We start from the raw sequence: 14,765 nt of genomic DNA on the forward strand, positions 1-14,765 counted from the left end.
CCTATACTACTGCCAGAACTCAACCTATACTACTTCCATAACTCAACCTATACTACTGCCATAACTCAACCTATACTACTGCCATAACTCAACCTATACTACTGCCATAACTCAACCTATACTACTGCCATAACTGAACTTAACTACTACCTTAACTCAACCTAAACTATTCCCATAAGTTAACCTATACTACTGCCATAACTCAACCTATACTACTGCCATAACTTAACATATACTACTACCAAAACTCAACCTATACCACTGTCATAACTCAATTTAACTCCTACCATAACTCAACCTATACTACTACCATAACTGAACTTACCTACTAGCATAACTCAACCTATATTACTACCAAACCTCAACCTATACTACTGCCATAACTCAACCTATACTACTGTCATAACTGAACTTAACTACTACCTTAACTCAACCTAAACTATTCCCATAAGTTAACCTATACTACTGCCATAACTCAACCTATACTACTGCCAGAACTCAACCTATACTACTTCCATAACTCAACCTATACTACTGCCATAACTCAACCTATACTACTGCCATAACTCAACCTATACTACTGCTATAACTCAACCTATACTACTGCCATAACTGAACTTAACTACTACCTTAACTCAACCTAAACTATTCCCATAAGTTAACCTATACTACTGCCATAACTCAACCTATACTACTGCCATAACTCAACCTATACTACTGCCATAACTCAACGTATAATACTGCCATAGCTCAACTTAACTACTACCATAACTCAACGTATACTATTTCTGTAAGTCAACCTAAGCTATTGCCATAACTCAACCTATACTACTACCATAACTCAACCTAAACTACTCCCATATGTTAACCTATACTACTGCCATAACTCAACCTATACTACTGCCATAACTCAACCTATACTACTGCCATAACTCAACCTAAACTACTGCCATAACTCAACCTATACTACTGCCATAACTCAACCTATACTACTGCCAGAACTCTACTTATACCACTACCATAACTCAACCTATATTACTGCCATAACTCAACCTATACTACTGCCATAACTCAACCTATACTACTGCCATAACTTAAAATATACTACTACCAAAACTCAACCTATACCACTGTCATAACTGAACTTAACTACTAGCATAACTCAACCTATATTACTACCAAAACTCAACCTATACTACTGCCATAACTCAACCTATATTACTACCAAAACTCAACCTATACTACTGCCATAACTCAACCTATACTACTGTCGTAACTGAACATAACTACTACCATATTTCAACCTAGACTATTCCCATAAGTTAACCTATACTACTGCCATAACTCAACCTATACTACTGCCATAACTCAACCTATACCACTGCCATAACTCAACCTATACTACTGCCAGAACTAAACCTATACCACTGCCATAACTCAACCTATACTACTTCCATAACTCAACCTATACTACTGCCATAACTCAACCGATACTACTGCCATAGCTCAACTTAAATACTACCATAACTCAACCTATACTATTTCTGTAAGTTAACCTAAACTATTGCCATAACCCAACCTATACTACTGCCATAACTCAACCTATAATACTGCAATAACTGAACTTAACTACTACCATAACTCAACCTAAACTACTCCAAAAGGTTAACTTATACTACTGCCATAACTCAACCTATACTACTGCCATAACTCAACCTATACCACTGCCATAACTCAACCTATACTACTGCCATAACTCAACCTATACCACTGTCATAACTCAATTTAACTACTACCATAACTCAACCTATACTACTGCCATAACTGAACTAAACTACTAGCATAACTCAACCTATATTACTACCAAAACTCAACCTATACTACTGCCATAAATCAACCTATACTACTGCCATAACTTAACATATACTACTACCAAAACTCAACCTATACCACTGTCATAACTGAACTTAACTACTAGCATAACTCAACCTATATTACTACCAAAACTCAACCTATACTACTGCCATAACTCAACCTATATTACTACCAAAACTCAACCTATACTACTGCCATAACTCAACCTATACTACTGTCGTAACTGAACATAACTACTACCATAACTCAACCTATACTATTCCCATAAGTTAACCTATACTACTGCCATAACTCAACCTATACTACTGCCAGAACTAAACCTATACCACTGCCATAACTCAACCTATACTACTTCCATAACTCAACCTATACCACTGTCATAACTCAATTTAACTACTACCATAACTCAACCTATACTACTGCCATAACTGAACTAAACTACTAGCATAACTCAACCTATATTACTACCAAAACTCAACCTATACTACTGCCATAACTCAACCTATACTACTGCCATAACTTAACATATACTACTACCAAAACTCAACCTATACCACTGTCATAACTGAACTTAACTACTAGCATAACTCAACCTATATTACTACCAAAACTCAACCTATACTACTGCCATAACTCAACCTATATTACTACCAAAACTCAACCTATACTACTGCCATAACTCAACCTGTACTACTGTCGTAACTGAACATAACTACTACCATAACTCAACCTAGACTATTCCCATAAGTTAACCTATGCTACTGCCATAACTCAACCTATACTACTACCAGAACTAAACCTATACCACTGCCATAACTCAACCTATACTACTTCCATAACTCAACCTATACCACTGTCATAACTCAATTTAACTACTACCATAACTCAACCTATACTACTGCCATAACTGAACTAAACTACTAGCATAACTCAACCTATATTACTACCAAAACTCAACCTATACTACTGCCATAACTCAACCTATACTACTGCCATAACTCAACCTATACTACTGCCATAACTCAACCTATACTAATGCCATAGCTCAACTTAAATACTAACATAACTCAATGTATACTATTTCTGTAAGTCAACCTAAACTATTGCCATAAGTCAACCTGAACTACGGCCATAACTCAACCTATACTACTACCATAACTCAACCTAAACTACTCCCATATGTTAGCCTATACTACTGCCATAACTCAACTTATAATACTACTATAAGTCAACCTATACTACTACCATAACTCAACCTATACTACTGCTATAACTGAACTTAACTACTACCATAACTCAACCTAAGCTACTCCCATAGGTTAACCTATACTACTGCCATAACTCAACATATACTTCTGCTATAACTCAACCTATACTACTACCATAACTCAACCAATACTACTGCAATATCTGAACTTAACTACTACCATAACTCAACCTAAACTACTCCCATTGGTTAACCTATACTACTGCCAAAACGAAACCTATACTACTGCCATAACTCAACCTATACTACTGCTATAACTGAACTTAAGTACTACCATACCTCAACCTAAACTACTCCCATTGGTTAACCTATACTACTGCCATAACTCAACCTATACCACTGCCATAACTCAACCTATACTACTACCATAGCTCAACTTATACTCCTGACATAACTCAACCTTTACTACAGCCATAGCTAAACTTATACTACTACCATAACTCAACCTAAACTACTGCCATAACTCAACCTAAACTACTGCCATAACTCAACTTATACTACTACCAAAAGTCAACCTATACTACTACCATAACTTATGTTTCCTTTGATGTAAAGGTTGCAGAGCACTGCAATTAATGAAGTCATTTATATGATATACATATTTGTTTTACATTTGTTCATACTTTTGCTTTTGAGTACACATACATCTCTCTTAGTTCATATTTACTGGTTCACATCTGAAACATCTTCTGGAAGCATATTATTATTTACTTTATACATCATTTGATCAGTGGTGTTTTATACAAGATAATTTACTTTTAAAATGTGAGACTTTTGAAGTAATGTTGCTGGGAAGTATACTAAGTGAAAAAAGAGGGGATGGATATTTATTGAAGATATTACTGACTAGTAGTATACAAGCAATCATTTAATAAATGTCTGTCAAAAGAACCCCCAACAATTGCAGAATGCGAACAAAAAATCTGATTATTTACACTTTGGAACAAATGACATTCTTGCTAAGATACGTCACCAAAAAAGGAAAAACTTACTGGAAAAATTAAGTTTTTTTGCATTATTAATACTCATAAAATACACTTGTATTTGTACTTACCATGTATAATTGTGTGTGTATACACTTTGGAGGTGTAACAAAACAACAATGGCGCCACATATGCTGTGTCCACATGTTGTCTGCTCAGTATACATCCATTACTTGTTACTTCTTCAAACTTGATGCCAAATACTTGCGCATTTTTTGGAGTACGACAATGACTGAATGTCTGACTAAAAACAAAAATAGAACTTTTGTATTAGTACATGTTAGTACATTCTTTGTACAGCAGATGTCGCCCTTGTATTGTGCAAATTATCAAAGAGGAAGAAAAAAGTTTTGGAGTCTTGTGACTCTAAAAATGTGAGTGTAAAGTTATGATTGTGGGAAAATGTGCGTGTAAAGTTATGATTGTGGGAAAATGTGCGTGTAAAGTGTTCTGATTGTGTGAACATGTGAGTGTAAAGTGTTGTGATTGTGTGAAAATGTGCGAAAGAAGATAGCAAAGTACGAGGAGGAACTTTCTAGAACAAAAGAGGAGAACAATCAACTACTGGACGCTGTTTTCAAGAAACATCAAGTTGTGTTACACAGAACAGGTTTGTTTACTTCTTACTCTCACATCTTTACTAACTTTATATCTGATTAATAACACTATTCTTAAATATATTGTGTATAAGAAGGTGAATTGTCTTGTGGGGATGATGCACTGCTTAGTTTTTATATTCATGAAAACGAGAGGTTTATGTCAGTGGCGTGTAGACTTTTTTTTAAACAGTCAGTCTACCCCAGGAGCAGTGTAACATTTAATCTGGTCTGGTTTTCTTATTTAAAGGCCTACTGAAATGCGATTTTCTTATTTAAACGGGGATAGCAGGTCCATTCTATGTGTCATACTTGATCATTTCGCGATATTGCCATATTTTTGCTGAAAGGATTTAGTAGAGAACATCGACGATAAAGTTTGCAACTTTTGGTCGCTGATAAAAAAAGCCATGCAGTCTGATAGTTTGTATATCAATGATGAAATCTTAACATTGCAACACATGCCAATACGGCCGGGTTAGCTTACTAAAGTGCAATTTTAAATTTCGCGCGAAATATCCTGCTGAAAACATCTCGGTATGATGACGCCTGCGCGTGACGTCACGGATTGTGGAGGACATTTGGGGACAGCATGGTGGCCAGCTATTAAGTCGTCTGTTTTCATCGCAAAATTCCACAGTATTCTGGACATCTGTGTTGGTGAATCTTTTGCAATTTGTTCAATGAACAATAGAGACAACAAAGAAGAAAGCTGTAGGTGGGAAGCGGTGTATTGCAAGCGGCTGCAGCAACACAAACACAGCCGGTGTTTCATTGTTTACATTCCCGAAAGATGACAGTCAATCTTTACCATTGGCCTGTGCAGAACTGGGACAACAGAGACTCTTACCAGGAGGACTTTGAGTTGGATGCGCAGACGCGGTACCGTGAGTACGCATGCAGCTGCGGCTTCCAAACATTTGATCGCTTGCCCGTACGTGTGTGCCGCTATGTGCATGTCATGTACGTAACTTTGGGGAAATATATGTGCTGTATGAACTTTGGGGAGGTGAATGGTACTTTGGGCTGTGGGATTGAGTGTGTTGTGCAGGTGTTTGAGTTGTATTGGCGGGTTATATGGACGGGAGGGGGGAGGTGTTTGTTATGCGGGATTAATTTGTGGCATATTAAATATAAGCCTGGTTGTGTTGTGGCTAATAGAGTATATATATGTCTTGTGTTTATTTACTGTTTTAGTCATTCCCAGCTGAATATCAGGTCCCACCCGCCTCTCACAGCATCTTCCCTATCTGAATCGCTCCCACTGCCCTCTAGTCCTTCACTCTCACTTTCCTCATCCACAAATCTTTCATCCTCGCTCAAATTAATGGGGAAATCGTCGCTTTCTCGGTCCGAATCGCTCTCGCTGCTGGTGGCCATGATTGTAAACAATGTGCAGATGTGAGGAGCTCCACAACCTGTGACGTCACGCTACTCGTCTGCTACTTCCGGTACAGGCAAGGCTTTTTTATCAGCGACCAAAAGTTGCGAACTTTATCGTCGATGTTCTCTACTAAATCCTTTCAGCAAAAATATGGCAATATCGCGAAATGATCAAGTATGACACATAGAATGGACCCGCTATCCCCGTTTAAATAAGAAAATCGCATTTCAGTAGGCCATTAAGGAAACAAAAGTGGCTTTCATTGCTGATAGGATTGTAGAACAATTCCTTCATCCAACCTGCAAGGAATAGTCATACATTTAGTATAATGGTGTGTAATGTGTTCAAATTAATGAATTCAATATTTTATAGACTGCATTTACCAATAATTATTCTTTAAGCAGTTTGTTGAAAATAAACTATTGCAACTATAATTATGTTTAGCCATCGCATCAAAATAAATGATGTGTCGGAAATTTATTCTACCAAATATTGCTAAATATTGGTGGAGGGAACAGTGATAAAGTCATCTAAAATAATTGTGTTAAAAAAAGGTTGGCAGATAAATATAAGAATATTATTCTTTTATATGCTCCTTTCTGATCATGGAAATGTATAAGAAACAAAAAAAACAATGAAAGTGTGAACTGTACGTGGCTTGTATATATCATACTTGCCAACCTTGAGACCTCCGATTTCGGGAGGTGGGGGGTGGGGGCGTGGTCGGGGGCGGGGTGTGGTCGGGGGCGGGGTCGGGGGTGGGGCAGGGCGCGGTTGAGGGCGTGGTTAAGAGGGGAGGAGTATATTGACAGCTAGAATTCACCAAGTCAAGTATTTCATACACACATATATATATATATATATATATATATATGTATGTGTGGGAAAAAAATCACAAGACTATTTCATCAGGAGATTTCATCTCCTGATGATTGAGGGAACCCCCTCATGAAACAGGCCTGTAGAGATGAAATAGTCTTGTGATTTTTTTCCCCACACATACATATATTGCGCTCTACTACGGTATCGAGCACTATTTTTTGGATAACCTTATTAAGACATATATATATATATATATATATATATATATATATATATATATATATATATATATATATATATATATATATATATATATCTACATCCTGAAAATATGCAAACAAAACTGTGTTTAGATAATTGATACTTCAAACTTGCATAAATAGATATTAAAGAATATAACATAACTTGGCTTCTGAGAGTTTCAAAATGTAATGAATAAAATGCTAAAGTTGTTGATAAACAAGCAATTATTTTAATAATTAAATATGGTCATTTTAAATGAATTATTATGATAATTTAAAATCAATTATTTCAAATATGTTTATTTTAATGTATAATTCTATGGCTGGATGTAATAAGGAGTCACGAAAAAATACAAATAAAAATACAATTAATTTTGATGTTTTTAGCAAAATAAAAAAAATAAAAAATGTATTTTTTATTTTATTTTTTTTTTAAATTAATAAATATATTTATTTTTAGGTAAAATAAACATAATAATACAATTTACTGTATCTCTAGTCTGGAGGATTTAGTTCTTGTCACCCTGTTGTCCTCCGGTCATGAAAAAAGGCTGTCCTCACTCAGGTCAGCATGGAGCTGGATGGGGCGTGGCTTCCAGCTCCGACTGAAAATCGGGAGATTTTCGGGAGAATATTTGTCCCGGGAGGTTTTCGGGAGAGGCGCTGAATTTCGGGAGTCTCCCGGAAAATTCGGGAGGCTTGGCAAGTATGGTATATATTTGCATGTTCATGAAAGGAATACAAAGACATGATGATGATGATGTACTATTAGAACATCCCACAACTGCACAAATTGTCTTCGACATATTGAAAAATATACACGACGCAGAATAAACAATCATTCAGAAATATATCTACTACTATTCACGCTAAAGAGTAAACACAAACCACGCAGTGACGAAGTTGACTAAAAAAGTATGGAGTCGCTTGGCTTTGTTTATTCCTCACGAACTTTGACCTAGATAAATTGGACATGCGCAGAAGCCACCTTGGAAGTGGTCCATTGAAAGGTTGATAGCGCGACCTCCTGTACTGTAGAATGTAGTATGGACCATAGGACAGGACGAAGACCTCCTGTACTGTAGAATGTAGTATGGACCATAGGACAGGACGAAGACCTCCTGTACTGTAGAATGTAGTATGGACCATAGGACAGGACGAAGACCTCCTGTACTGTAGAATGTAGTATGGACCATAGGACAGGACGAAGACCTCCTGTACTGTAGAATGTAGTATGGACCATAGGACAGGACGAAGAAGTCCCGTTAAGAAGCTGTGGAGGCCTAAGATGCTCTACTAGTCTGCTGGAAATCCAAAGAAGACGAAGGAGTCAAAAGCAAAATGGCGTTTGACAGAGAAGGCCTAAACGTGGCCACTGGCCATTATTGTTTCTCTATTTGTATTTAGTGCATACATGTACGCATATATGTCGTGTAGTAGATGAAACATCGTTAGTCATTGTTTGTATCCGGATACATTAGTCTGAGCGCACTTTATCAAGTCTTGTGCTAGCTTAGCTTAGCTTGCTAGTTAGCTTAGCTTGTTAGCTGCTAACAAAGAGACGCGGACGTTATCAACACATCGCTAAGTAGAGATCAAATGTGAGTGTAAAGTGTTGTGATTGTGGGAAAATGTGCGAAAGAACGATAGCAAAGTATGAGGAGGAACTTTGTCCAACAAAAGAGGAGAAGGAGCGACAACATCAACTACTGGACGCTGTTTTCAAGAAACATCAAGTTGTGTTACACAGAACAGGTTTGTTGACTTCTTACTCTCACATCTTTACTAACTTTATATTTCATTAGTAACATTTTTCTTCAATATGTGGTCAGTAATATGATGGTTTGTCTTGTGGGGATGATTTAATGCTTTGATTTAGATTCTTCATGAAAACGAGACAGTTTGAGGTTGATGTTCCTCTCAGTTTGTAACAATGTGTGATTGATTGATTGAAGAAGTTATGAGAAGTTTGCATAGGAAAGGGTACACTTTCATCACGGTACACATTCACTGCTACAAGAAAGCCTGACATGGTCTCACTTGAAATATTGTTTTAACTCACACAGATAGAACACAAAGTATGCAGAAAGTAGCATTTAAAATACAAATATACTGCAAGAAAATAATTTATAAAAAGCAAAAGGTTTCGTCTATTCCCAGTTACGAGTAACCGCAACCTGTAATGTCTTTTCAAAGCGACTTTGAAGGAAGTAAGAGATTTACTCTCCTTTATGACTATTGATAGGGAGTTCCACATTTTGGTGGTATAGCAGGCAAACAAATTAGAACCTTTTTTGGAGTGATATCTGGGTTGAATGTGATTTGTACAACTACCTCTGGTGTTATAATGGTGAATATAGTTTGAAGTATTGGTATGGTGTATCTTCTACACCAAACTAACTGCAAGAAGATGTACTCTGTCGGCTACCAAGAGCCTCCCCACGTTAAGGAAATGGTTGGCGGAAAGGTGAGCCCGAGATGGACGGTTGAGTAGAAGCCCAATCATTTTGTTTTGGGCTGTCTGGAGTTTGTTTTTCAGGGCTTTTAAGGCGTCACGGTACCAAACATGAACTCTGTACTCAAAGTGGGGTTAAATGAGTGATTGTGTTAATCTTAAGTGTATTTCTACCCGCCAGTTAAGAACCAGGGTTGTACGGTACTTATATTAGTAAAATACCACAATACTAATTAATCATATTTGGTACTATACCGCCTCTATAAAGTATTAGTTCTATGATTTCATCAATATTTTTTGGCATCACAACATCTTCTTTTATTTAAAAAACAAATTATATTATGTTTATAAACTCAGGAAATATGTCCCTGGACACATGAGGACTTTGAATATGACCAATGTATGATCCTGTAACTATTTGGTATCAGATTGATACCCAAATCTGTGGTATCATCCAAAACTAATGTAAAGTCTCAAACAACAGAAGAATAGGTGATTATTACATTTTAACAGAAGTGTAGATAGCACATGTTAAAACAGAAAATAAGCAGATATTAACAGTAAATGAACATGTAGATTAATAATCAATTTTCTACCACTTGTTCTTAATAATTTTGACAAAATAATAGAATATAAATGACACAATATGTTACTGCATATGTCAGCAGACTATATTAGGAGCTTTTGTTTGTTTACTTACTACTAAAAGACAAGTTGTCTAGTATGTTCACTATTTTATTTAAGGTCTAACTTGAAATAAAAAACATGTTTAATTTACCCTAAGATTTTTTTGTTAAAATAAAGCCAATAATGCACTTTTTTGTGGTCCCTTTTATTTAGAAAAATTTCAAAATACATTTTGGTACAGGTCCCGGTACCAAAATATTGGTATCGAGACAACACTAGTAAGAACAGAATTCGTTGGTTGATTCTTTGACTACCTTCGTCTGGAGAGATTAGTCTCTACGATGCAGCCAAGATAGGTAATGCAATTTTTGTTTGTTATAATATTGTCACCCACTTTGACTGTGAAGTTATCTACTTTTCTGAGTGTAGGAATCGACCCAAAACCTGTGTACTTGCAAGTACCGCAAGTCTTACCGTATTTTCCGCACTATAAGGCGCACCTAAAAACCACAATTTTTCTCAAAAGATGACAGTGCGCCTTATAACCCGGTGCGCTTTATTACGATTAATTTTCATAAAGTTTCGATCTCGCAACTTCGGTAAACAGCCGCCATCTTTTTTCCCGGTAGAACAGGAAGTGCTTCTTCTTCTACGCAAGCAACCGCCAAGGTAAGCACCCGCCCCCATAGAACAGGAAGCGCTACCGCCCGCCCCCGGAAGAAAAAGAAGCGCGCGGATATTTCGTTTCATTTCCTTTGTTTGTCTACATCTGTAAAGACCAGACTACAAAATGGCTCCTACTAAACGACACGCTTATAACGCAGAATTTAAACTTAAGGCAATAAGTCATGCCGAAGAACACGGAAATAGAGCAGCAGCAAGAGAATATAACATAAATGAATCAATGGTGCGTAGGTGGAGGAAGCAAGAAGATGACCTGCGCCAGGTAAAGAAGACAAAACAGAGCTTCCGAGGGAACAAAGCACGATGGCAACAGTTGGAGGACGAACTCGAACAGTGGGTTGTTGAGCAGAGAGCAGCAAGCAGAAGTGTCAGCACCATCACTATTCGAATGAAGGCAACAACGCTAGCAAGCGAACTTCACCTGGATGATTTTAAAGGTGGTGCTTCTTGGTGTTTTCGGTTTATGAAAAGACGCAATCTCTCCATCCGCACACGGACCACTGTTTCACAGCAACTGCCTAACGACTTTAAAGAAAAGCTGGCTACTTTCCGTGCATATTGTAAAAAGAAGATAGCGGAAAAAAAGATCCGGCCAGAGAACATTATCAACATGGACGAGGTTCCACTGACTTTTGATATTCCTGTGAACCGCACTGTTGATTCAACGGGAGCACGTACGGTGAATATTCGCACCACTGGGAATGAAAAGTCGTCCTTCACTGTGGTTCTAGCTTGCCATGCTAATGGCCAGAAACTTCCTCCCATGGTCATATTCAAAAGGAAGACCTTGCCAAAAGAGACCTTTCCAGCCGGCGTCATCATAAAAGCTAACTCGAAGGGATGGATGGATGAAGAAAAGATGAGCGAGTGGTTAAGGGAAGTTTACGCGAAGCGGCCGGGTGGCTTTTTTCACGCTGCTCCGTCCATGTTGATATATGACTCTATGCGCGCCCACATCACAGATGGTGTCAAAAAACAAGTGAAGCACACAAATACAACACTCGCCGTCATTCCGGGTGGATTAACCAAAGAACTCCAACCGCTGGATATTGGTGTCAACAGGGCATTCAAATCACGACTGCGAACTGCGTGGGAAAAATGGATGACCGAAGGCGAACACACCTTCACTAAGACGGGCAGACAACGCCGGACAACATACGCCAACATCTGCCAGTGGATTGTAAATGCCTGGGCAGATATTTCTGTCACAACTGTGGTCCGAGCTTTCCGGAAGGCAGGATTCACAGAACTGCTGCACAACAACAGCGACACTGAATCCGATGATTTCGAAGAGACGGAGCCCGCCATTTTGGAAGCCACGCTAGCGCAACTTTTCAATTCGGACACCGAAGACGAAGAATTCGAAGGATTTACCGGTACGAATGAAGAATAACTTCAGAAAGTGAGCGCTATGTTTATTTTGTGTGTTGTGTGTTGTGACATTAACGTTCGAGCAACATTACCGGTATGTTGCTATTGCTCTACACCATTTTGAATTTTACTATGTTTGTGATTGCACATTTGTACATTTTGGGACAGAGTTGTTAGAACGCTGGTTTTCAATATATTATTAAAGTTTGACTGAACTATCTGACTGTTTTTTTGACATTCACTTTAGCGCAGCGTTTTTTTGACATTCACTTTAGCGCAGCGTAGGCGCGGCTTATAGTCCGGGGCGGCTTATTGGTGGACAAAATTATGAAATATGTAATTCATAGAAGGTGCGGCTAATAATCCGGTGCGCCTTATAGTGCGGAAAATACGGTAATTTGCCAGTTTGTCATTGAAAGCCTTGCTAGTGTAGGTCTAGAGCATTATAGCTTTGCTTGTTTTGTAGCTGTCAGCTGCAGTTCTATGTTCTTAATGGGTACAGAAAATTTTGGAATGATCACTTAAGCCGCATACAGTAGTTCCACTTGTGGTGATCTTAGACTGGTCAGAAGTAACAACGAGGTCTATGATGGTTTAAAAGGACTCACTCACCCTGGTAGTTTGCGTAATGTTCTAAGTGAGGCAATGTTGGTGGCACAGCTTACTTACTGAAGGTTTTAAAAATTGGTGCGTCCTTTCGGGACATATCTGTGTTCCACTCCCAAGAAGATGTAAACATGTAGATACAGGTTTACAAAACTTACACAGTAACCAAATACGTTTTATTCTGTAATCTAATCTTATTCAAGTTGTTATTTTACTTCCTGATTCTGACCTACATGCATCAATAAGTGGAAGTAAACATTTATTTTCAATAACCAAAGTAGTCAACACTTGATTTATTAAAAGAACATAAAGGTGACTGACTTTCCTTTAGCGTGTCGTAGATGGTCTCCAATTTCTAAAAAGGAATTGTTGTTGGAAAAACTCTATAAAAACACCACATAGTAAAACATGTTTTGTTAAAAGTTCCTTTTGGCCCAGCCAACCAATGCATGATGACAATAACATACTATTTAAGTGATTTTGGAATTAGATTTCTTATTTCCATGTTATTGAAGTTATGGTAATGTCTATGTCATTATAAGATTGTTAAGTTTAGAGATAAAGTTCAGGTGTCATTCACCGTATACAGAATAAAATATCAGTGAGTGTAAAGTTAAGAATGCCTCAATCAATGCTGCCTCGTATTTATAAAAAAAACCTTTTCAAATTGCCTCTCGCCCCCCCATCAAATTTCCAAGTCCGTTTTCGTACTCACTTTTTAATTAATTTTAGTTTCTGGGACAAAAGGAAGTGTTTCCCGTATTTTATTGATTGTTTTGCTACACATTTTTAACACAACACACAAAATAACACAAATAATGTGATTGTGTTAACAGTGTCAGTCCAAAACTATTTCTATTTTCTCTTTATCTTATTTACTTATTTACCCAACAGACGTCCAGCAGCCGGTCCACATTAAAGAGGAAGAGGAGGATCCACAGCCCCCCCACATTAAAGAGGAAGAGGAGGAAGTGTGGATCACTCAGGAGGGAGAGTGTCTTCTAGGGCAGGAGGAGGATGCTCTCACCAAGTTTCCACTGACTCTTGTCTCTGTGAAGACTGAAGAGAATGAAGACAAACCACCTGAGTCCTCACAGCTTCATCACAGTCCAAGTAAGCACATATCATTTTATTCTCAGGGCATTCAATCCATCACAACTGGACTGTTCACTTTGTCTTAGAAGACGTTTGTCCTCTCATCCAAGTAGGCTTCATCACTTCATGCTTATATACAGGTATGATGTTTGTTAAGAAATTATCGATTTCGATGCCGCTATTGAATCCTCTTATCGAACCGATTCTCTTATCAAATTCAGATAGGTTGTTGTAAATGGGGGAAAAAAAACATAATACATGGTTTGACAAAAGCTCACTTTTATTTTTTAAGAAAAAAATTAAATTAAATTAAATAAATAAATATTGACTGTTACCCCCTTTAAGTGGGCCACCTAAGAAAAATACATACAGGGAAAATCCTGCATTAATTTGTATTGTACAGCACTTTACATTTGACACAAATCTCAGAGTAATGGTGTTGTTTACTTTTTGCTCCAGTACATGTCAGCAAAATAAAATTATTAACCTACCGTATTTTTCGGAGTATAAGTCGCTCCGGAGTATAAGCCGCACCGGCCGAAAATGCATCATAAAGAAGGAAAAAAACATATATAAGTCGCACTGGAGTATAAGTCGCATTTTTGGGGGAAATGTATTTGATAAAAGCCAACACCAAGAATAGACATTTGAAAGGCAATTAAAAATAAATAAAGAATAGTGAACAACAGGCTGAATAAGTGTACGTTATATGAGGCATAAATAACCAACTGGTATGTTAACGTAACATATTATGGTAA

The 14,765-nt window shown here is 37.5% G+C and overlaps 2 protein-coding genes across 3 annotated transcripts in view; both read left to right on the forward strand.

The window, feature by feature from the left end:
• Nucleotides 1–14,765, forward strand: part of LOC133575682 (major histocompatibility complex class I-related gene protein-like) — a gene marked incomplete at its 3' end in the record, with an annotated part of 187,819 nt that overhangs the window by 34,988 nt on the left and 138,066 nt on the right. The window lies entirely within an intron of this gene.
• The window catches only part of LOC140676605 (uncharacterized), a 37,430-nt gene continuing 30,845 nt past the window's right edge, over nt 8,181–14,765 (forward strand). Inside the window, exons 1-2 of one of the 2 annotated variants that reach the window (XM_061928410.1) lie at nt 8,181–8,924; nt 13,807–14,025. In XM_061928410.1, the coding sequence (XP_061784394.1) occupies nt 8,801–8,924; nt 13,807–14,025 (343 nt within the window). In that variant the 5' untranslated portion in view covers nt 8,181–8,800. The remainder of the gene's footprint in view (nt 8,925–13,806; nt 14,026–14,765) is intronic. The other variant, XM_061928414.2, reaches the window with a different exon arrangement.

This window comes from Nerophis lumbriciformis, linkage group LG33 (genome assembly GCF_033978685.3).
Source record: "Nerophis lumbriciformis linkage group LG33, RoL_Nlum_v2.1, whole genome shotgun sequence".
Classification (NCBI taxonomy): Eukaryota; Metazoa; Chordata; class Actinopteri; order Syngnathiformes; family Syngnathidae; genus Nerophis; species Nerophis lumbriciformis.